Below are 25,002 nucleotides of genomic sequence, written 5' to 3'. Positions count from 1 at the left end.
TTTACAGCAAAAAAAAAACAAACAAAAAAAATCGGCAACCACACATTTACACAAAGGAAATTAACAAAAACCAGTTATTATTCCTGACTTGAATAAATACAATGATATTGTGAACATTTCTACAACTGTCTTGTTTAGTGTGATTACACAGCAGTGGATGAATAGTAGATAAAAGGGTGTCCATCTTTTTTTTTTATATCTGTAATTTTATTAAAGTACATACTCAAAAATTACAGTGTAAAATTTACACTTTGTCATCTGAGCATCATTACAACTAAGCTGTTATTGCATTTTTTGAAATTTGTAACATTATCAGTTTCTACATGAACATAACATACTGATAGAAACTGATAATGTTACAAACATCAGAAATTGCAATATATGTCCCAACAAATTAGACAAAAATCTGTTCCTGATTACTGCTCACACTCAAAACATAACATGCTACAGATATGCGCATATATCTTCAAATACATCAGAATACAGTTCATCATTAACATAAACTATGTTTTATATATGAGCTGAATGAAACTCATAACTTGTGTTGTTGTTACATCAACCATATTGTCTAACAGTGTATTTTGTCTTGTTTCTGTACATTTTACAAGATTATTAACTGTGACTTCATACGTTTGCCGATATGAGAACACGACTGTTTGTGACTAAATCATAAGAAAAAGAAACATTTACAGGTTTTACTACATTTTCAACCCAGTTAAAAGACATGTTGTTACATTATTAGTAAGTTAATACTTTAAAAGATGTGTGAATATAAAAACACAGTATATTTAATTTAAAAAGTGTGTCTCACCTGGGCTCCGGGCATGGGTGCGAAGGGGTTAGTGGGTCTGAGAACAGGCTGGTTGTACATCATTGGCTGAGGAGCCATCACTGGTACCCCGCCCATCTGACCCATCTGGGGAGGGACCTGAAGAAGAGAGGTAAGGTAGAGAAAGACGGACGCAAAAACAAGACAAGGACAGAAAAACCGAGTGAGAAAGGCACAAAAAGAAGAACAAAAAAACAAGACAGAAATAGCAGCAACTTACTGTATATTCTGCATATATGTAGTGCACTATATGTCAATTAGACTCACCATTCCATACACAGGCACTTGCGGTGTGGTCATGGGGAAAGCCATGGGAGCTGGAGCCTGCAGAGGAAGAAAAGCAGAAGCCAGGAATCAACTCGGAGAAGCTGGAAAAGGAGGCAGAGGTCGCTGCCAACAGAGCAGAAAAGCAAAAAAAAAAAAGCTCTGACAGACATCCGCCTCTACTGGAATTGTTTGACTCTGAGAGCAATAAATAAAATACATACAGGCTCCTGTATGTGCAAGGAGAATACATTTAATGGTGATAAAGTGTGTGCACATCAGGAGCACAACAACGCAGCATGCAGCAGAGGTACTTAGTGTAATCCCACTGGGAGCAATCATTACCACAGATTTAAAAAGGGGGGGTGTGTGGAAAGGGGGGGGGGGGGTGGCGGCTCAATAGGACAGCGTTTAAGCTCTGCCCTCCTTACTTCACAAATCAAATTCACTACGGCTGAGCGGGCCTCAAATTCGACGTGACGGGCAATTTGCAGCTGTCGTTTACAACCTCGCGCATATCTGCATCAAAGCCGACGATCCCCCCCCCCCCTCGCTCTCTCGTCAAAAAAAAAAAAAAATTGGGTAATTTATAGTACGTGAGCGTCCGCGGTACAGTATCAGCGAACGTCCCAGAGGAGGAGAGAAAAAAAAAAAATCAGTTTACAAGATGAGAAGTAGAAGATATGGTGCAGGGTGCCTCTTGCACAACAGCAAGCAATCTATAACACATTCACTAGTATTAATATTAACAGATGTCAGAGGAGTTGTCTATCGCCTGCAGTCATTTCACAGTTTGAGGAGTTGTAGAGTAACAAGACAACTTCTCTCAAACATTACAGGATCACAATTTCTCAATGAGGAGGGGGGGTTTGGGGGATACCTGCTAGCATTTACAGATGGTACCAGACAAGACAAGAGTGATTTTTTATTTATTTTTTTTTTGCTCCTGTTGTATTAAAATGTACAATATTTGCTGCAGTCACAAGCTGCCGGTCAAGTCCGCTCACCCGGAAGTCGCCGCAGGCTCCGACTGTTTTAGAAAAACCCATTAAAAGAACAGCTTGCAGAAACAGGCCGCTGCCGTCACAAACCTCATCCATCACCGTAAACGAGACAACTGTGGCGTTTTTCTTAACATGCCTTTATAACGCCTCAATCATCGCAGCGATATTGAAAGTACTTAAAAGTCTCCAGCTGGATGTTATGGCTCTGTTTTGCTGGGGAGACGTACATCCCTTCCATAAAACTTATAATTAGCAATGTGGTGGAGTCGTACACTGTATTAACTTAGCAGTCTTGTGTAAAATTATGGATTACATTAATCAAGGAAGTCTAACGGTAGGGTTTAGCCCTTTTTTTTTTTTTTACAGGCAAAAATAAAACTACACTTTAATTATCCTTTAATTGCCACTTATGCAACGACACTTTAATCAATGCTTTAAACAAATAGCAGCTCATGTTGGTTGCGTTACAGTATATAATGATAGTTTTTGGCTCAGTTTCTACAAGAGTTTTACTGTGTAAAATAAGAGTTTTACTGTGTAAAATAAGACTTTTACTGTGTAAAACTCTTCATGCAAATAGCTGTTTGAAACTTTTAACACAAAAAGTTCAGTTTCAATACTTATTCCTAAACATTCAGAGCTAAAAGTGCTTTTTTTGTTTCTTTTCAATAGTTAAAAAGGAAAAAAAAGAGGCACTTTTCTTTTCTTTTGATTACTGTCAAATTGATGTATTGAGTGTCTGTTACAGTTGTGCAAATTTGGGTTTAATGTCTTATGATTTCTGGCATTAAAGTATTACTGTAGCTTCCAGTATTATAGATGATTAAACTTAATAAATGATGTGAATATATTAGGGTTTGGTGCGCTGAATAAAAACAAACTTTGCGGTTGTTACGGAGCAGAAACAGTGAACTGATTGCGGTGAAGAGGAGCCACAGTAATCGTTTGGCTTTGTAGGAATGTAGAGGAGTCAAACTCTAGACTTCATTATTTATATTTACAGAGACACAGCAAACTCAATAAATACACTCTTAAGGTGTCTTTAGACTGTTCGACAACAATGATCATGTAAGTTTACTGCGTGTCACATTGTGCAAGATGCCTTCTTGGTCGCAATCTGTGTCAGACTGTACATTATGTATATATGTATGTGTATATGGTGAATCTTAACACTATGATGTACATAGAAAAACGTATATAAAAGCAGAGGAACATCATCTACTTGCTCATATGTTTCTGAAAATGCAGCAAAGTCACTTGCATTTATGAAACATCGTGCTGACCAGCGTATTCTGTGTCGTTTCATGTCTTATTCTGATTGGTTCGTTTGTAGATGTGGGTTGTAGCATCAAATTTCTGACAGTGTCAGAACGTTTTCTCAGGCTGTCTTCTGCTTGTCAGAACTCCGAATCGATTGCTCACTGGACGAGTCTCACAGTGAGATCTAGGAGCAGGGTTTTGGATTGACAACTAAAGATTTCACCATGTTTCTTGTCAACTTTTGTTACAGACTTTATAACTTTTCAAATACTGACTTGAAGAATAAGGAGAAATTGCACCTTTTTTTCTTCGTTGGTATTTGTGTAATCATGATGAAAAGACCACTGCATGCTATTTTGATGAGTTAGTTAATATTTGACAGCATCATTTGTCAAATAACGATTCAAATTCAGGTATGTTAACATAATTATGTTGTATTTCTCTAAAAAAAAAAAAAAACTTACTGCATGATTTATTATCTTTTATGTTTAAAGTTTTTGTGGAAATTGAGCCAAATACTTAAACAGCTGAGCTTCTGGGGGATTTCAAAACAGGAAAGAAAGGGGAAGTGATTCTTCGATAAGAGAGGAAGATCAGGAAAACGTTTCAGGTTCAGTTTAGTGAACCAGTGAACCGATCTCAGGGGCTTATCAATGTGATTGATCGGGTATTTGGCTTTTAATTCCAGCCTCCGGGCAGCATCCTGTGAAAGTTGATCATAAGCATTGATCAGTTTGATCTCTTGGACTCCCCCCCCCCCCCCCCCCTCTGACTTCAGCAGAGCGGGCCGGCTGCCAAAGAGGAGAAAAAGGAAAGAATCCAATTCGGCCAGAAAAAGAGTTGAATTTATCTGTCAAATATGTAATAAAAATTGCTCAGTTAGTATCACACCGGAGGCTTCGGGTTTTTTTTTTTAGTATTTGAAAGTGTGATTAAAGATTAAACTGACTTTACTGCTCATCATCTGCACCTGAAACACGATTCAGTTAGATAATCATCTGTCTTTATGTTTGACTGGTCCGTCTGTCTTTACGCCTGTTTGTGCACCAAGACAGTGAGAATCATTTTATTTATTTATTTTTTTTAAATATGACAAGATGTCAGAGAGAAACAGAGCAGGTGAGATGACATTTATACACCGTTACACCTTCTCTATCGGTCATTCTGACCATCCGTCTTTCAGCTTTCTCTGCTTTACGTTCATCTGATCGTCCTTCTTACACTCTACTATTGTTTCAGTCTTTCTATCACTCTCTCGTTCTTGTTTCTTGCTTGTCTCCCTCCCAGCATGCCTGTGCATTCATTTTATTTTTTTCAAAATCTGTCATTTTTTCGATATCTATCATACCACCTACCTTTATGTATATATCTCCCCTTTCCCTCTCAGGGGGGAGTTTTTTAGTCAGTCAGAGCTGAACTTTTTGCGATTCCCTTTACAGTCTCCCTCTAAAAAAAAAAAAAAAAAAAAAAGGCGACTTTCTTCTTTCAAGGCTTTCTCTGTGAGTCACACTTCTGACCTTAAATGGCAGGACGTGGTAAAGTGAAGGTTAAATAAGTAACAGGCTTTGCTGGATTTGCGGCTGGCATTCGGCGTCCTTTTGTGGCTGGCAGAGAAAAACCTTTTGCAGCGTTTGCCCTTCTGGCGAGAATCTCAGCTGTGGGTGTTTCATGACAACCTACTTACTCGACTTGCTCTGCTACCTGTGATGTCTTTTATATATATTACCGCCACACGCTGCCATGGCATATTTTTCATGCCTCATGGAGGTTAGGTTTGCTGTTTTTTGAGACAATAATCTCGGGGACAATAATGAGCAGTTCTATTAATATTTTCAATTTGTAAGCAAGAAAAAAAAGCATTATTTTTTCATGGATGCATTTGTGTTTGCTTGTCCTGCTAAAGGCAGCTCACTGCCGACCACACGACGTAGAGACTTGTTGTATGCAGAGGGCAAAAGACTCGCTGAGGGAACAATCCTCACGTCTTTGCATTGTGCCTCTAAATTAATCTCCATAGGGACTTTATGTTCTCGCTCGACCTTCTTCTGAGACATTCAAAAGGTCCTATAAGGCAGCCATTGTGTTTACAAGCACTTAAATAACCAGGTTACAATCAGCTTTTTTTTCCCAGTAAGCTGATTTCTTAACTGTCAAGTAAATGAGAAACCTGGTTTCTGTATTCGGGGGTAGGAGGATTAGAGAACTCTGGTTTCCCCAGGTAGATTTCCCTTACATGTATAACCAGGTTTCTAATCAGCTTTTTTTTTTTTTTTTTTTTGCAAGTACAAATGTGCATAACAAAAGACTGCAGACTGGAGAAAGCACACAGCAGAGGGGCTGGAAGGAAGATTAATACACGGAACAACTTGTCCTTGTATTTAAAATGAGTCCAGCTGAAACAAAGTAGATGTAGAAGTCTAAATAAGTCGGTTTCCACTGCTGAAAATTGGACTATTTGTTAAATTCAAACACTTTGGTGCTGTTAGGAGGAACTCTGCCCTGTCTCTCTCTAATGCGCAGGTGCTGCGACCGACACAAACACCAAAAAAAAGTCAGGAAGCAGCGTTTTCTATCACTAAACAGGATTTACAGTCACTGCGTTCCTGGATTTCCCACGTAACCTGGTCACTTAAGTGCACGTAAAAGCCACTGAACATCACATCCTCAGAAATCAGTTGCTTTAGTTTAACTTCCTCTCATCCGTCTTTAGGTTTTTGACACAAACCGAACAATGATTATAGATCTTCTTAACCTCTTTAGTCTGTCGGCAGATGTCGCAGGGCTTTTTTAAGGATAAGGTTGGCGTTATCCCGTAAAAAAGACCAAAACCAACAACGTGTTAGTCCGTCTCTCAGTACTTTCCATCTTCCTCAGCCCGTCTCTATGGCTCTCAGCCCTCAGCCAATTTGTTCCTACTAAAAACAGATCACAAATATATAGTTTCTTTTTTTTTTTTTTTTTTTTTAAAGAGACACACAGTCATTTCCTGAAACAGCTGGACGCTGTAGTTTTTTTAGCACATGTTACTTGTTACGGGAGTTCGGGACGACTTCCAGCTGCAGTTTTGGTGTTCTGGCGAATAGCAGGGCAGCGAATGTAAGATTTAACTGAAAATAGATACTCGTGATGAAAGAACGTGTCAACTAGTATGATGGTGTGGCTCAATGATGTGTTTTTGTGTAGCTTTTGGACAAATACGGAGCTCTATGGCACAGAAGAATAAGCCATATCAGGCTTTGGAGACACATTCATTGTTGTTTTTTGTTCTTTTTTCCACCAGACGTATCCATTTAGCGAAGACGAACGCCAAAAAAATAGCACCAAATCTTTTTAAGAGAAGGAGGAGAGCAACACAGGAAGGCTGAGGAAGCACTCTGTTCTCACTTTCTGGTATCGGTATTAACGCTTATATAACTAGTCTTCAACATTAACCTGTAGCAGAGATGAGAGATGCGGCCAGAAGCAAATACTTTTCAAACAAGCGTCTCCAAGGAGAGGAAGAGGTGACAGAGAAAGAGAGAGAGAAAGAGAGAGAGAGAGACGAAGAGGAAGGAAGGAGTGAGAGATAGTGGCAGCACATTAGAGGTTATTGAGCAGCTTGGTGAGTCTTGTCTTACTAAACAGAGATAAGTACTTACATAACTAGTATAGAACATTCCATTCTGCATCAGGACGCAACAAGGAAAAAAGACAAAAGACAAGAGAGAGATGGAGAGACGAAGAAAGAGAGATGAAGAGAGACGGAGGAGAGAGGGAGGAGGAGGGTGAGAGAAAGTGGGGGGAAAAAGAGTGGATTTGATGATGAAATGAGGAGGGAAACGGGAGAAATTGTGAATTATGACAAGGTGAAACAAAGAGAATTTCAAAGAGGAAAAGAAAAGGATGGGAGGAATAGAGAAATAGAAAAGGATAGCAAGAAAGAGAACGAGATATATGGTGAGAAAAACAAGAAAAAGGAAGACAAAGAGCCAAAAGGAAGAGAGTAGGACAGTAAAAAAGAGACACAGAAAGAACGAAAACAGAAACGAGTAAAGGAAATAAAAAGAGAGGAAAGAAAAAACGAGGGGTCAAAACATGGATGGTCAGATGTCAAAGGCAGTTTGGCGAAAAACAGGACGAGCAGATGACAACGCAAAACAAGAGACGCGATAAAAAAGAACAACCGTCGAGGACGGGAAGGAAGACGAGTGGATGACGGTGCAAAACAGACGGAAGAAATTGCATGAAGAGGGACAGGAAGAAGGGATTCGAGAGAGAACGACAGCGGGAGGTGAAGGATAAAACCAACAGGAGAAAGAAAAAAAAAAAAAAAAAGAGAGTGGAGGAAGAGGAGGAGGGAAGGAAAAATGATAGATATTGAAGAGAGAAGAGAAAGAGAGGAAGTGGAGGGTTAGTGACAGTTTGTCTTCGTCAGCCAGAAATTGCAGTCCAGAGATCAGGAGGACAATCAGGAGCTGCCAAGATCAGCACACACACACACACACACACACACACACACACAGACACACACAGACACACACAGGCAGCTGTACACAAGTCAATACACTCACATACACCCAACATTTCCATCTATACACACGACACAACGACATACAAAACACTCACATGCATAGAAGACGTGTGTAGCATTCAGCGTGTGCAACAAGGTGTCTGCATGTTTCACTTTTTGCACTTTTTGTTGATATTTTAACTAATTTTGCCTCTGAAGTTGGCAGAAAAGTAAAACAGTCGCATTGATTTTGCACTGTTTAAAAGGAATAGCTCAACATATCGGGGGTTAAAGGGATCGATACCACTCTCGTGTCTGTCAGTTCAATTCAAGCTAACTTCCTGTTGTCTCTGCTGGTTGCCTGGCAACTGCTCCTAGCCAAGAAATAGTCGTAAAACGCAGAATTGTTGTTTTTGCACTTTGTTGGATTAAACAAACAACATCTAAAGTGCTACTTCGTGCGTTTTAGAGGTGCTGAATTAGGACAGAACCAGGCTAGCTGTTTCCCTCTGTTTCCAGTCTTTATGCTAAGCTAAGCTAAGCTAACCGGCCGTATATTTACTGTATGTTTTTCTCACCTCACTCTGTGGAAGAATAAGACTATTTTCCAAAAGAGTTTTGCTTTAATATGTAATAAGAGGCCAGAGCACATTAAACAACTTTAAAACTGAATTAAATGAATAGTATTTAACCTTTAAAAACAACTTCAAAGAGAATCTAGATGATGAAACACTTTTTTAAGCTAACCGGCCTTATATTTACTGTATGTTTTTCTCACCTCACTCTGTGGAAGAATAAGACTATTTTCCAAAAGAGTTTTGCTTTAATATGTAATAAGAGGCCAGAGCACATTAAACAACTTTAAAACTGAATTAAATGAATAGTATTTAACCTTTAAAAACAACTTCAAAGAGAATCTAGATGATGAAACACTTTTTTAAGCTAACCGGCCTTATATTTACTGTATGTTTTTCTCACCTCACTCTGTGGAAGAATAAGACTATTTTCCAAAAGAGTTTTGCTTTAATATGTAATAAGAGGCCAGAGCACATTAAACAACTTTAAAACTGAATTAAATGAATAGTATTTAACCTTTAAAAACAACTTCAAAGAGAATCTAGATGATGAAACACTTTTTTAAGCTAACCGGCCTTATATTTACTGTATGTTTTTCTCACCTCACTCTGTGGAAGAATAAGACTATTTTCCAAAAGAGTTTTGCTTTAATATGTAATAAGAGGCCAGAGCACATTAAACAACTTTAAAACTGAATTAAATGAATAGTATTTAACCTTTAAAAACAACTTCAAAGAGAATCTAGATGATGAAACACTTTTTTAAAAGCCTTTTCCAGGATTTACAGACACCTTGATGAATCCTTGTGATGGATAATTCTGGTTTATTACAACTTGGACTTTGTTTTTATGGTTTTGGCTCGTGTTTCTGAGAACTTGGAGCGGCGATATTGCTACGAGCGAGAGAAAAAAACACACAAGCAGTCAAGACAATCGAGACGAGCCAACAGTATATCCGGATCATCAAAGCTGCTTTATTTTGGAAGTAAAAAACCAAAATAAATCTCGACTAAAATATCTGCAATAACACGTCACGGTAGAGAGGAACTCGATAGCTGAAGCAGGAAGTTGCTCTATAAGCTGGGGTGGAAGATAACAACAAACGGTTCGGGTTGTAATTGTTCTGTTCACCCTTTGCTTTCTCTAATCTGGCCTTTTAAAAACTTGTCTGATGGTCTGACTGCTTGTGCTTTTCAACTTGTCCTCGGGTGGGAAGCAAGTTATTATTTCTGATAGGAATCACGGCCAAAACCACAAAAAGAACCATCCTTGAAGAGTTTACCGGCACCACATGGTGACATTCTGCCGCCGTGTTTTGTCTGAGTGTGTCTTTCTCCTTACCACGTGTGGTACAGGCATGGGCTGTGGAGCCATGGGCGCCGGGCCCCACTGTGTGGTCGACATGGTCTTATTCTGCCAGTTCTGGCCCCCCGTCAGCTTCTTCTCTCCGGGTTGGTTCCACTGCATCTCTGGCCTGGTGAAAAGGGGGACGAGCAGAGCAACGAAACACCTCAGAAGTTTTTTCCTCCCCTTTTCCATCTGCACTCCTGAGACTAATTTTACAAACATCACCATAAAGTCTCGTCTTGGAAGAAAGAGAATACAGAACATTTGCTCTATTTACTTGTAGAGTCTTCTTTCTTTCTCTAAGTCTCCTTTATTTTTTTTCCATTTTCTCCCCCGTGAGGCTACATCATGAATTTTAAAAGACGAGCGATATCGCAAGTGCTGCAGAAAATGTGAAGGCTTGTATTGCTTCTCTCTTGCCTTTAACTCTCTACAGAAGCACTTTGTCACAAACATAAGCAGTTAAAACCAATTATATACTTAAATAAACCTGATTTTTTTTACTTTTAAGCAGTAAAGCTAGGAATACTGGCAACAGCAAAAACAAGTATGACAGGAAGGTTTTTATTTTTAGTTTTTGGGGGGGTTTTTGCATAAATCCAGCAGCTTTGACTACGAGCACTAATGTGAAAGGTACCATCACAACTCAGACACTTACTTCTTGGCTGGGGTCCCACCAAACTGCAGGTCTGAGGAGGGACGGAAACAGAGACTGAGTGATTGTAGTTAAAAGGGAGTAAAGGAGAGACAAGAAGCTACGTATTTCAAGCTCATCTGTAAGCTAATGAACACGGATTCTAACAATGTAGCTGATATTATCATTTGATTGACTGGTTTATTGTTAAAAAAAAAAGGCCTTTAAAGTTAAATTACATCATCTTCTACCTGTATAAATGCTGCTTTACAGATACAGCGACGCTACAACCTCTAATCTGTTTCTTTCTCCCTTTATTGACACTTTATTCAACTACGGCACGTGTGGATGTTTCACTCACTGCCCACGAGGTTGGCCAGAGAGGAGTCGAGGTCGTTGGCTAGCAGCTTTCCTCCGGGATGGATGGCCATTTGAGGAGGAGGAGGAGGAGGCGCGGTGTGTGTGGGAACTGTTGGCTTCAACAGGTCTCCTAGAGCATCAAAACCTGGAGAGGAGACATATTCGTACGTGGAAAATGAGTGAAATAAAAGATTTTTTGAAAGCGACAAGCTGTTAGGGACACGATTCGGACACGTAGACATGCTGTAGAGAGAAGAAAGTACAGATTATTTGGATTATGCTGGGATTAAACATTGTTATTTATGGAGGAAAAAAAGGTTAATGTGAAAAAACACAGGAAAATGCAACGTCGAGGTGAAGACGAAGGTTAGAGAACAAGAAGCAGAAGTTGTTGATTCGGTCCGACTCAACTTTCAGACTAATTTTCCAAACTTTTGAAAAACATCCACTGATTTATTTGACCGTTTTTTTTTTTAATGAAGCGGAGCCGGACGCCGATCCGGTTTTGATCTGAGAATATTGCTGAGTTGCGCCTTCTTAAATGTGGACCACAATCTCACCACCGCTTCCTGTTAATTGAATTCTTCTCGCCCTATTTCCAGCATTTACCTACACACACACAGAGAGAGAGATTCCTGTTTTAAAGCAGATATACTCTCGGTTTTTTTTTTACTGTCATACAGCAGCCTCGTTCTATCAGCAGCCAGCCTATAATCCCTGACTCAGTAGCTCGCAGCACTTGTTCTAGATGATTGATATATCTATTCCTAGCTGTCATGTACACACTCTGACTCTGAACGGTGATTAGTTTTGTTCATGTATGTGTGTGTGTGTGTGTGTGTGAGAGAAAGAGAAAGAGCGTAAAACCTGATTGTGCTTGTCCATTGCCAGTAGGTGCAAATGACAGAGTAATTTCCTGCCTTAGCGTGCGAGCGTGCGTGCGTGCGTGTGTGTGTGTGTAAGTGCCTGTGTTAACAACTTCCCATGTCAGCACTCATTCAGCTAATGGCTCCATATTACTCCGTCGGTGGAAACCCGGAGGTGTTACGGTGTACACGCTGTGATTTGTGTACTTGTTGGGAGAATTAAGGAGAAAAAGGTGAGCAAAAAAAAAAAACTTAAAAATTTGACAGTGAGAATCAAAGCGTAACATGATAAGTTGTAGTTTTGAGTGGTAGTAGCGTTTCCTCGCTTTAACTGTAAGAGGTTAAAAAAAATAAATCGATACCTTGTGACAGAAACAGAGAGAAAACGAAGACAGGAGGAGAGGTGACAATAAAAAAAAGTGAAAGGAGAACAGGCTGGGTGTGAATGCAAGACAAGACAACTGCTGTGTCCCGGCAAAACACGAAGAGAAGAAGAAGAAAAGAGGAAAAAAAAGGAGAGAGAAAAAGAGAGGCAACCGATGGTGGAAAAAAAAAAAAAGAGGGAGGAATAATATTTAGTTAGGAAGCGGTGTGTAGGTCTGACAGTGGTGCTGACACAAGAGATTCAGAAAACACTTTTCCTGCTAGCTTAGCAGATGAGAGAAAAAGAGGGAGAGAGAGAGAGGAAGAGGAGGAGGAGGAGGAGGAGGAGGAGGAGGAAGAAGAAAGTTAAAAAAAAAGAGAGAAGGAAGGCAAATGAGTAGAAGAAGAGGAAAAGAACTATAGTTTAGCCCAATATCTTTTTAATTCTCCCGACTCTAATTTCTCTTCCATTGTTGGCAATTCCATTATTGTTGTCACTGTGATAAAACACTTTGGCAATGTGGGTGATTTTTTTTTTTTTTTTTTCCTTCTTCCTTTTCTTTTCTTTTTTTTTTTTTTTAAACCACCGTGTCACTGAATTAAATTGAACCGAGAGAGCAATAGAAGTGAGGGAAAGATAAAGGAGGAGAGAGAGAGAGAAACAGGGTGAAACAAACCCTTCTCACACACACACACACACACACACACACACACACACCGCAGGGGTGAGCGAGAGGAAGAGGAAAACAAGGAAGGAGGAGGAGGAGGAGGAGGAGGAGGAGGAGGAGGTGATAAAGTGAGCACCGAGGCTGTCGTATCGAAGCGAGAGGATAATGCTATCAGTGTTTCGGCGATGGGCTTGACAGTCGATAGAGTTTAAGATCAACGGGAGGGGAAGGAAGTAAATTCATGTCAGGGGATCAATTACAAAAACGCCGGCAGCGATAAATCTGTTACGTATGGTCGAACGTGACAAACAACAACAAACAAACAAAAAAACTTAGCAGGGTGCATTATCTAGAGCCAGAGTACGTTAACACCGCTATCGGTTAAAGTGATGGCTTTCTGTCAGTAAGACGTATGTGTTTGTTACATAAAAAGTTAATTTGCTGGCGTGCTGTTATGTCTCTTTAAGGAGAGAATGAAAGGTTTTTTATGGACTGATCTGACGTGTGAAGAATCGTCTCTTGAACGACTTGAAACCGGCTCCTTCTGTGTTATATAAGATATGATAATTGAGTGATAAATATATCATTGTGCTCTAAGTAAAGATGAACAGGATGTACATTTAACGTCTGTCTGTCTGTGTGTGTGTGTGTGTGTGTTTAACCTCGCGCGCCGCAGCAGCAGCAGCCTCCGCGTTCGTCTGGCGGCCTTCGAGGCAGACGCTCGCGTGTTGAAAGTGTTTTCTGGATGAATGACTGTACTAAACTTGTGTTTCAGGAGAAAAAAAAACAACAACAAAAAAAAAAAAAACCCTTTTGTGTGGCTGATTTTTATCTGTAGAGCGGGGATACGGGAAGAGACGAGGTCGTTCGTTTGAAATGTGATGTCAGACGTTTTTTTGTTCTTATTTATGTTGATGTTTCACAGCTGCGACTGTGTTTTCGGTGTCTCTCACGCTTTATCAGACGTGACACCGATATCTAAAATCTCCGTTGCATGAATGTAACAAAGAATAAAAGGTGATCAGAGTCACGTTTTATCATGAAAGGCATCTTAATTTAGCGTTTTGGGAGGAACAAACCTCTTCACATGAAGGGTGAAGGAACAACAGATGGATGAGGGAACCTAGAACAGATGTATAAAAGCTACATATGTGGTAGAAGGAGAAATTATATGGATATAATTCAAATAAATGACATTTGTAAATCCTAGAATCTGATGTATTATATGTTGCATCCTCATGTGAGGCGAGATATAAAAAGGCAGTGTAGCACAAGAATAGAAAGATCTATTTGCTCAAAAAATCCTAAAGAGGCATAAAATAAACACAGTAATCTTCCATTTAAAAAACACAGAATTTACAAAATTACATCCCTGAGTGTGGGTAGAAAACACACACAAAAAAAAGGACAAAAATAGTCTGAAGGACCGTCGAGAAAAAAAAACAAAACAGCAGATATGAATGAAAAAAATTGAGAAGGCGTATTATAAAGACTTCACAAAAGGAACACTTCAATAACGCACAAATACAGTAAGATGCTGCACGAGAAGAAAGAACAAAAGATGGATTTTTTTTTTTTTAGGGGGGGAGTGAGGACTTTGAATTGTCAGGAGGAGGAGGAGGGAGGGGAGGAAAACGCAGGAGGAGGAGGAGGAGGAGGAGGAGGGAGGAGAGCAGATGGAAAGGAGTTGCCTGGGTGATTCTTGCCTTGTGAAGTGTGATGGGGAGACGATGAGGCAAAGACAAGAGAGGGAGAGACAAAATAAATGGAGGGAGGAGAGGGAAGAGAGGGAAGAGAGGGTGTGAACGACAACAAAACACAACAGACGATGCAGAAGCGGACAGATGGGACGGAGCGAAATGACAGACGACGTGCGACGAACGGACACGCGGTTACAAACTAACAAATATATATACGAGCACATGTGGACGCATAAAGACACACACAGAGAGAGAGACGAGAAAAACACAGACGTACAGTAGCTGCAAACACACAAACACACACACACATACAAGGTTTTTGTTTTTTTTGTGAGGTGCTGCCAGTTGCCCAGATGGTGTGTACTGGTAGTTTGTAGTGGCAGCTTCAACACAAGCTCTATTAATAGAAAGAAGTTAGTCCGTCCAAAGCCGTAACTAGGCTGCGCACGAGCCTCCCAACTGCTTTCCTGTGAGCAGAGCACAAGAGATCGACGGAGGTTAAACAAGATTAGAGAGAGAGAGAGAGAGAGAGAGAGGTAGACGAGAAATCAGCGGCTCCCAAACAGAGAATCTGCACTCCGGACTCCTTAAATATTTACAAGAATCTGAGAGGAGCAGCTTTGAATTGGCAAATATTTGAAGAAAGCAAAGAAGCCGCAGCTGTAAAAGAAGGCGACTAATGATGATGATGATGATGATGATGACGTGACGGTAATACATGACAGGATCCGCGCTGCTTCCTGGAGGAAAATGAATCGGGTGTTTTCAGATTTATGATCCGTATCCGTATGATAACTCTGTTTTGATCAAGTCGTCCTGCGGCGTTTTTTGAATGACACGGCGTGTGTGTGTGTGTGTGGCGACCGCTGGTGTGAAACAGCTGGCTGATTAATCCTGGCAAATTTCCAGTAATGCGGATTGATGGGTGCCGGCTAGATAAAAGACAGGGACATAAGTTTGGACCTGGGATAGCGGCTCGAGTGAGACCTCGTTGTTTTGTTTCGTAATCAGCTGCTGGTGATGGGTGAAAACTGAAAAGCATTAAATTGCTGTCAAAGAGAAGAAAACTAAACCAGCAACTTGATTTAAAAAGTTCACTATCGTCTACTGTAAACTCTTCTGAACTCTTGCGGTTTAAACCTGCAGCTCCGTTTCTTTTCTCTCTCTGCCTTTATGATGAAAATAGTCTTTAGATGACCTCTACAGGAAGTCGCTCTTATCTGCTGTGCTTTCCTCGGGAGCTGTCGATAACGCCGCGCGCCGCCTTTACAAAAAAATAAATAAATAATAAAAAAAATGATATGCTTTGCGGGAGCGTCTCGGGATTCGAAAAGGGTTGAGAGGCAACGAGATTGATTGTGTCAGTTGCTGAGAGGTTAAAAAGAAAGTAAGCTAATAAGAAGGGCCCGGAGCCAAAGTCTCAGACCTGCAACACTTAAGAGCCATCAGTCAGAAGCTGTTACCATAACAGGCAGGAAACCACAACAAGAGAAGCCGAAGGAGTCGGAGACACGGTTCCTACACATTGTCTACTCCTTTCAGGACTTCTAGACATGAATTTCTTTATTGGGTTAGAAGACTCTGGCCGGCGTTCAAGCGGCGTCTGCCAAGAGTTAACGGGAAATAATAACTGAAATGAGACAACAAATAAACAAATGGAAGGATAGCGGACTTCTAGAGGCTTCACAAAAACTCGTTTTCTGGAGGGAGAATATTCATTTAATCGTCATGAATTTGTAGAAATTGCAGACATGTGTAGGAACCGTGCAAAAAAAAAAATAGACGAGTTACCAAGGAAAAGCAGGACTCTGGGATCAGTTAACTTTTGGTTTGATCAATGGAAATAAAACCAGAAAGAATGGATGTGTGCTCCAAAAATGCATGTGGGAAAAAAAAAAAACAATCTTTTATTTCTATGGTTACTCCATTTCTGAAGCAAATCCACCTCTTTAAATTACCTGAATTAAAAAGTTAACTGACACCCAAGTCTGGATTGTTTGAACTCGTGTTATAAAAGTTAGCTATTAGAAACTATATACTGGAACAACAAGCTATTTGACAGAGCTGGAAAGCTACAAAACGCCCACCCAGTGAAAGGAACAACCACAAGTTCCTGGAACTAGTCAGAGGGTTAGTTAAACGCTACGGCCGTGCTTGCCAGCGAAAAAGCCAAAAAAAAAAGGTTTTAGTTTTCAGTCTGGCTCTGCCTGGACAGTCAGGCAGAGAGAGAGAGAGAGAGAGGAGGGGGTGGGCTGGGCTTTACCGGGTGCAGGTTGCGGGCCGTTGTCGCTGGGCGCGGCCTTACTCCCGAACACAGCATCGAAATCTACGGTCATGGCCGTGGCGGTCTGCTGCAGAGGCTGGCTCTCCAATCCTGAGGGATGTAGTTAAATGTTTGTTAAAGCAGCTGCGTGAGATAACAGTTGGCAGATGACTTTCCCCTTTAGGAATAGCTTTATCTGACAAGGTTTTATTTATTTAAAAAAAAAAAAAAAGAGAGAGAGAGATATATACATCAGATAGTGTTGAAACCATAGCTCTACTCTGGTAAGGATTCCACCACCTCCCACTAAACTAATCCCATTAGATTAGGAACGGGGGGGACATTACAGTCTCCAGCGTACTGCCATGTCGGCTGCATTGTTGTTGCTTAGTAACTTGGGATTCGAGGCTGTGCTGTCGGGAATGTCAGGCTTTCAGGGGAGAGTTAAGCCTGCGCGAGAGGAAATCCGCTGATGCACCTTTTGTTTTTTTTTTTTCTCCGTCTTCATCTGCATCCCTGTTGGGGATTAGGGGCTTTCGGAGAGAGCGGTTGTCTTCGAAAAACAAGAATACACACGACAGAATTCACAAAAACAGATCGCCACGGTTACCATTTATAGGCATGTAGCTGTTACAGGTAACCTTTCAGTGAACATGGCAGGGATGGAACCTTTAATTAAGATGATTTAGAGCTGATTAAACAACCTTTTTTAAATGTTTTTTGCCTTTAAGTGCATGTAACCTGCTCTTAGCTTAAATGTTGAGACTATTTCTGTGTAATTATATGCATGTAGGTGTAAGGCGATATTCTCTTTCTTTTCATCAGTTCTGCCATTATCGCCGTGCCAAAAAAAAAAGGCATGAAAAGTTTCCTTTATTCTGCGTTCTGATTGTGAAAACTTCATCTGTGTCTAAGACGTTCACATCCTCGGACGTTTAACTGAAGTAAAGTATTCCTTGTGTTCTTCTTGAGAGAAGCACAGGGGGGAGGATGGTGAGGGGGGGGATAGTTATCTCAGTTCCTGTGTCGGAGCCGCTGATAGTGTGAAAGGCTGATATCTAAAAGCTAGCTCCGTCTCTGAAGTCTGGCCCAACTCTTTTCTAAATGGCTTCAGTTTTAATCCTCTGCGCTCGGTTTAATACTCTTCGCTAACAGCGCCGCCAGATGCATCATCGTGCTACTTTTTTTTTTTTTGTTTTTGATTTGAGCGAGCTGATTGCAGGCTGAAATGACAACTCATGCTGGATATACACACACACTGTACAGCAGAGCTCATATGTGGAAGTGTATGTTGTTGCTCAGCGTTTTTTTTTCCCCGCGGCGGCGGGAAAACATTTTCCACTCTGACAAACGAGAAAACGAGGAGAGAGAGAGAGGGAGAGAGAGTTTGAATCACTGCTGACATTTTGCACGCTCTGGTTTATTGAGCTGTTTAGAGTGTGAACGCATGGTTACGGGATTTATTATTACAAAATACTGTGAATATTTACGATACGCCCGTTACACAAAACCGGTTGAACTGTGTGTCGACTCTGCACGGGATGCCGGCTCGGGGTCACGCAACATTAGCTTCTGAAGAAAAAAAAAAATCGAGAGAATGATGGCGAGCGGATGGATGGTTTGAATAAATAGACAAATGGATGGACTGACAGATGGATGGGTAGATATGTGAATGACTATCCGGAGGGGATATATCTTCCTAGAAGGGCTGCTGGGAAAAAAAAAATTTAATTATATTGTTGAGTGAGTTTTTGCTCAGAAGTAAACTTATATGTGTGTACATCTATATCTGCCTTCATATATATGTTTAATGCAGATGTGTGTGTGTGTGTGTGTAAGTAGCGTACCTCCCCAGGCACTGTTGGCGGTGGAGATGGAAGGAGTGCTCTGCACAGCAGGGATGAAGGCCGGCTGAAGATCAAACAGGTCACTGTTCAGGTTGGGCACACTGAGGAGAGAGAGAGAGGAAGTAGAAAAAAAAAGAGGAGAGGAGAGGAGTGATGGACGGGAAGGAAAATAAAAACAGAGCAAAAGCAGAGAGAAACGGAAAAGGACAGATAGAGATTTGGCGTTAATATTTAATCAATTGAGCGTAAATATCTGAAGGCACCACTAAAAAATGTTCATTTGTCACAGATAAGGATTAATCTTCACTCTCAGAAGGGCTGTAAAAACTTCCACAGGCCAATAAAACAGTTAGGAGCATTAAATTCAGAAGCGTGCGCGCGCGCTTATGTCGAGTATAAATTCTAGTCTGATTATCAAGAATAAATAGTCTCACTGTAACTCTATTACGGCTGGATGGACTCAAGTCGAGGGGTGTGATGCGGGGGGATTTTTTTTTTGTTGCAGCGGGCAACTTAAAAACAGCTTAAGAGTTTAAATACTGACTGTAAGTATTACTTTACATGAGGAGGAGGTTTATTTCCAAAAAAAACCCCCGTTCATCATCATCGCTGGATGTCTGAGAGTCATAGCAGACTGAGACGCTTTTAAATAATAACAACATGTTTGTTTTGTTTGTTTTGTTTTGAAGGTGTTAACCATTTTTGACTGACTTGACGCTAATTACTTTATTATGTTTCATCTTGACCTTTTTAAAGTTATATATATACTTATCATTGATGCTATTCATAATCGCTATTTTTTCTGCAGCGGCGGCAATATAAAGTGTTTACATTCTGCAGTTATGTCTCTATGTAGCGGGATTAAAAAGAAAACATGGCAGCGTGTAGTTCAGCCTCGTTGTTTACCGTTGGCTCTCCTGACACGCTGTTAAATTAGCGTTTTCCTTCTGCGGCTTAATATTAAAAATGTTCAACAGGGTAAAAAAACAAGGGCGGTAATAATATATCAAAATGTGTCTACAAAATAAGTCTGGATTTCAGTGCATCAGTTATAAATATCGCAGGGAGGAATGGAACAAAAGGAGAAAAAAAAAAGCTGCTCACCTCATCATCTAACAAACTTTACCGTATGCAAAAAGATGAAAATCAGTTCTTGGTTGATCTTGGCATGACAGAAAAAAGGCAATTACCGTATTGGCTCTGAATGTTTTATTCTGGAAATTACATTTGAACAAGTGGAGGGAGGGAGGGGGTGGAATAGACAATTACGTTGCTCGCGAGATCAGATTGCGGACCGAGCTGTCAAGTAGCCAAAAATTACTGCTGCTGTCACACATGATGAAGAGCTCAAACAAAAAAAAAAAAAAACACCTAAAACTGCCAAAGAAAATAATTTTGACCTCTTCCTGGAGCAAAGCAGCAGAGTGTGTGACAGAAAGACAAGATATATAAATGTTGGATTTATATTTTTGCTTTAATGGAAGTATTGGAAGAGTGTGATTGTTTGGCTGCGCTATAAACAAATAAACCAGTTGCTCGCCTGTATTTCTGTCAAAGTAGCTGCTTAAGGTGTGTTTGCTGCCTCCAGGAATTCTGGGAACTGTAGTATTAACCATGTATCTACCTACCTATCAAACTACATATATTACTTATTATTCCATGTCTCAGAAATGGAGAGGACTTCTTCAAAAGCACTACATTTTTAATTGGTGGATGTCTTATTTATCTTTTAACTAGCCTGTTTTTGCCTCTTGTGTGTGTGTGTGTGTGTGTATGTGTGTGTGTGTGCGCGCACCTGTTGGCAGACATCGTGGAGCTGAACAACTCTGGGGTTTGTGTGACGTGGTTGTTGTTGGCACTGCCTATCGACTGGCTGCTGGGGGAGGCAGAGGGCGGAGTCTGCATGCTGATCTCTTTCAGGCGCTGGTCCTAGAAAACACACACACACACACACACACACACACACACACACACACACAAAACCAGGAAAAAAAAAAACACACACACAGAGAGAGAAAAACACCACAATGTGATGAGGAAGACAATGGTTAAACAGTCATTTCCCATTGGAAATGAATAGGAGTCTTGTTTCCAGTAAACGCAAATCCTGGAAAATTACACACACATTCTCCAGCGGATACATACACACTCTAAAAAAAAAAAAAAAAGGTGCGACACAAACACAATGTGAAATGAAATATTTCTATCCAGTATTCATGAAGCCTATTTAACGCCAGCTATGCTCTGCTGCTGACAAGTAACTTCTCGTGTTAAGAGCCCTTCTGGTCTTGTCAAACATCTCGTGTTGAACATGCTCGCTGTCGGGTCGTAATGAGTGAAGAAATAAAAGAGGCATTGTGTGTATATATATGTGTGTGTGTGTGTGTGTGTGTGTGTGTGTGTAAATATGTGCGCTTTGGTGATATTCAGATAGTTTCTTGGCTTTAAATGTAAGACTAGAAGCCAGGCCTGTCTCCAAAAAGACTTTCCAGAGCGGGTTTATTGCTCAGTTTCTCCTGCCAAGGTTGCCTGATGGTGCTGGATTCAGCGTACACAACAATATATTGACAGACAATTAGTTTAAAGTACTTTAAAACTAATTATATTGATTTCTAGTGACAAAAAAACTCTTTTCTTGTGATTCTAAAAAAAAAAAAAAAAGCTGCAGCCCGTCTTTAACAGTGTTTGACCCTGTGCTGCTGAGACCCAGGTGCAGCTAAAACGCAGACTATTGTTCTCTCCGGTGACACAAACACAAACATCAGCAAAGCTCCGACCGCTGCTAAAGCTGAGCTGAAACACACAAAAAAAAAATAAACAAAACCCACAGGTTTCAGATTTTTCAGTTGATTGGAGACGATCGAGCAAAGACACACGACCGTACCTGTGTATCTCTTTCATTTAGCACAGACGGTAGCCGAAATATTGCTGATATTTTCACTATCAGTTCACTAATAAATGCTTTACAGTGTCAAAAACCTGCTCTCAGGTAAGAACCCACCCCTCCCCCTTCCCGCGACTGGATAACACAGGAAATAAAATACCCGCTGAGCCAAGATCAACACTGCGGTACTTTGAAGTTACACGTTTGCCGTCCTCCAGACTTTCATTTCTTGCATGGATTTTTGAAAACGCAGCTTCGGGGTCAGTTTGATGCCTGCTGGTAACAGCGGGGGGGGGGATCTGACTGTCAACAACTTCCTATGACAACACATTTTAAATGTTATGTGAAATGAAAGTGGCTGTAAATCCCCCCCGACCCCCCCTCCTAAAAAAAGTACTTTCTGTCCATGCAGTTTATAAAACAGGTTAACTGAGTTTTGCTGTTTTATTGCTCATCTCACACAGGATTTCTGTCTTTATATTCCATGTTTCTATATTTCCCGCTGGATCTTATTACTTTTGCTGCTACAATGACCTAATAACAGTTTTTTTTTTCCTCTTTCTTCCTCCAATCCTCTTTGAGAACATGCTCTGTTTGGTAGACAAGTGAGGCAATTTACAGCACAACAGAAGTGTACGTTTCTACTACGGACGGCCACAGCGGGGATGGAAATGCTGTTTCTCACACTCGGCGCCTTTGTCGGTTTTTATTAATACGAGGCAACGCGGGTGTTTTAATTCGGCTCAAAAACTTTAAACTATGGAAATTCCAATTTACTTTTCAACCTTCCCCAACCTTTAAAAAAAGGAATTTGGACTTTGAGCAGATTAATAAACACAATCTCCTGCTGTAGCAGCCTGAGCCGGGCCGACTCCTCTTCATTTATATTCTGACAGCGTGGCGAGGAACAAATGGGAACTGCTGTTATTGTTTGGGCTAAGGCCCCAGCTGGACAGTAGCAGTGTGTGTATGTGTGTGTTTGTAATGAGTGTGTATGTGCGTGTTGAGTCCATATGGACGCCAGAGCTCGCAGACAGCTGGACTAGAGTATTCGGGCGACCCCTGCTGACCTCGACGCTCTCTCTCTCTCTCTCTCGCTCGGTTTCTTACTCTGGCTTTATCTTCTCTCTCTCCTTTCTAACTAAAACCCAAAGGTAAATCGGTGGACCTTGGCAGAAACAGGGCAACCAAGGGCACAGAGTAAACAGCGCGCTAAAATCCAATCAACCGCGTGCGCAGACAAACACACTGAGATACGCTGGCAGCACATACTGCGTCTAATCTGCCAGGGTATGCTTCATATACACACACACACACACACACAAACACACAGAGATCAACAAAGCTCACACAGATACTGGCAACACTACTAGACACATACTGTATCTTCTCCACCAGGATGTAAGCACGCTTAACACGCGCGCAACTCGTGCACGCTCGCTCACAACAGAGCCGTGCGGCCGTGTGTGCCCCTGTTTTGTAGCCTTCGCTGCTCTTACTCAATTACAGTTTGCTGTAAGGGAGGACTCCCAGGGCTGGAGCAAGAAATGTCAACACATTTTACACTTGACTTTTCTATTGCTCGGCTCGCCCGTGAGACTTTTGGCCTTTATCCTCAACCGCGGTTCAAAAAAAAAAAAAACTCACCAAACAGCAAAGTCGCCGTGCAATCTGCAGTCTTCAGCAGCCACATAGTCAGTGTGATTTCTACAGCACAGCAAACTGGAGCATTGTATGTAGTTTTTTTTTTATTTTTTGTATTAGCAATATGTGCCTTTTGTCAGAGCTCAAGTGTTATGTGGTTGCAGTTTTTTTTTTTCTCTCTCTCTGCTAGCACAGTCACGGCAGGGTTTTAAATCTAGGACAATAACTGCAGTTACACACTTGTCATTTTGAGATGAATTTTTGTGTTTCTGTAGTTCAGATCATCTGAGAACAAATCCTTGTCTGCCCACACGTAGCCTGAAAGAGGCTCTCTGTATCCAATATCTACCATCTCAAATGTACAGTATATTATTTTCATCTTGTGTTTGACCATTTACATGTTTTGTTTACTGTGGCTCTGGAAATTACAAGGGGGGGAAAAAAGTCTGATAATTATCATGTCTGGTTTTGGAGGGTGTGAGCAAAATCTGAAAAAATAATAATATATTAATAATTTAAGTCCCTTTTTCAAGCAAAAATGTTGAATTTTCTCTTCTTCGTGCCTCTCGATTGTAAGGATTTGCAGCTTTTCTGTATTTTCTGTCACAGTAAATAAAATATATCGTTGTTTTTTGGACTGTTGGTCAAACGAAACAAGACATTTTACAGATCAAAAGACTAAATCGAGTCGATAATCAGCAGATTAATTGATGAAAACAACTGTTTCTTGCAGCTCTGGCTTCTATTTTTTTTTTTACTATGATTACAAAGAAGATAAAACAAGCAATGCTACATATTTCTTTATGATAGTGAATTTTAAATGACCAGAATCCCCTTTATTGGTATTAGCAAGATGCTAAGTTAGACATAGATAACCAACGTGATAGTGGAAGAAGATTCTTCTACTAGAATCGATCTTTTAATTATCTGAATCCCTGAATGTGTTTGACTCAACGCCTCCCTTACAAATCCAGCTAACATTCAGAGCTGCTGAGAGCTGCTTGAATCAGAGCAAGAGAAGAAGAAAAAGGGGGTGACAGCAGTAACTATTAGACCTGCTGCTGCTGCTGCTTGCTGGCCTTTCTGCTGTTACAGCGCTGACTCTGACCCCCCCTACTTTGATTCAATATAAGTATCAAACCGGTTACCTTAAGAGCCTGCAGTCTGGCCTGTTCCTCCTCCAGGGCCTGCTGCTTCTCCTTTTCATCCATGCGGCTGAATGACATGCCGGTGGAGGAGAGAGACGAGACGGCGCTGGACAGGGTGGATGCTCTGCGACGCGGGAAGCAAGGATGGAGGAAATATAGATGTTTTATTCTTTTTTTTTTTCATTCTATTCGACTTTTCTGGGTGTGTTTCTGTTATAACTGTGCTTTGGGTTGCGATATGATGTAACTGGCGGGTAATTGAGATGTCTACCTGGTGTCTGCATTCAATTCCTTGGTCTTCTTGCCCTCCAGAGAGGCCAGGTGCTGCTCCAAAGCCTCCAGGAGGCTGCTGGGGGCCTGACGAAACACAGATAGTAAGAAGAAGAAGAAGAAGAGGAGGGAGGGGGTAAGAGTGAGGAAAGAAATCAGCTGAACTTGTTAGAAAAATCATTCTCTCTTTCTGTCTCACTCATATGCACTAAAAAGACCCGCCTACACATACAGTTACACACACACTCTCACACACATATACACACACACACACAGCACCCAGAGTTAGTTGGTCTCACAGGAAGGTAACAGAGTGCATCAGGCTCCAAGAATAGCCATGGCAACATGCAGCAAACACTCACACTGTTAGCAGGAGACTCAAAGGAGAGAGAGAGAGAACAAAGGAGGAGGTTTGGAAAACAAAGAACGAGGAAAAAGGTGGGAGAGCGGAGGAGAGGTCGCGCCACTTCTTGCTCAAAAAAAAAAAAAAAAAAAAAACACGCTGGAGACAAGAAGGTAAAAAAGCGAGCGAGACAGCTGCGTTATTTGAACTGTAAAAAATCAGTTGTTCTTTTCTTTTTTTTTCA

At 40.9% G+C, this 25,002-nt stretch overlaps 1 protein-coding gene across 3 annotated transcripts in view; it reads right to left on the bottom strand.

Moving 5' to 3' along the window:
• Positions 1-25,002, bottom strand: part of si:ch211-200p22.4 (phosphatidylinositol-binding clathrin assembly protein) — an 82,426-nt gene that overhangs the window by 5,461 nt on the left and 51,963 nt on the right. For 2 of the 3 annotated variants that reach the window (XM_067578971.1, XM_067578972.1), the window contains 10 exons: positions 24,417-24,502; positions 24,146-24,269; positions 20,265-20,398; positions 18,470-18,570; positions 16,623-16,733; positions 10,764-10,907; positions 10,427-10,457; positions 9,763-9,895; positions 1,097-1,153; positions 812-928 (listed from right to left, as the gene is read on the bottom strand). In XM_067578971.1, coding sequence (XP_067435072.1) covers positions 812-928; positions 1,097-1,153; positions 9,763-9,895; positions 10,427-10,457; positions 10,764-10,907; positions 16,623-16,733; positions 18,470-18,570; positions 20,265-20,398; positions 24,146-24,269; positions 24,417-24,502 — 1,038 coding nt within the window. The remainder of the gene's footprint in view (positions 1-811; positions 929-1,096; positions 1,154-9,762; positions 9,896-10,426; positions 10,458-10,763; positions 10,908-16,622; positions 16,734-18,469; positions 18,571-20,264; positions 20,399-24,145; positions 24,270-24,416; positions 24,503-25,002) is intronic. The other variant, XM_067578973.1, reaches the window with a different exon arrangement.

Source organism: Thunnus thynnus, chromosome 22, assembly GCF_963924715.1.
Source record: "Thunnus thynnus chromosome 22, fThuThy2.1, whole genome shotgun sequence".
Classification (NCBI taxonomy): domain Eukaryota; kingdom Metazoa; phylum Chordata; class Actinopteri; order Scombriformes; family Scombridae; genus Thunnus; species Thunnus thynnus.
This window is presented reverse-complemented; position numbering and strand designations above follow the sequence as displayed.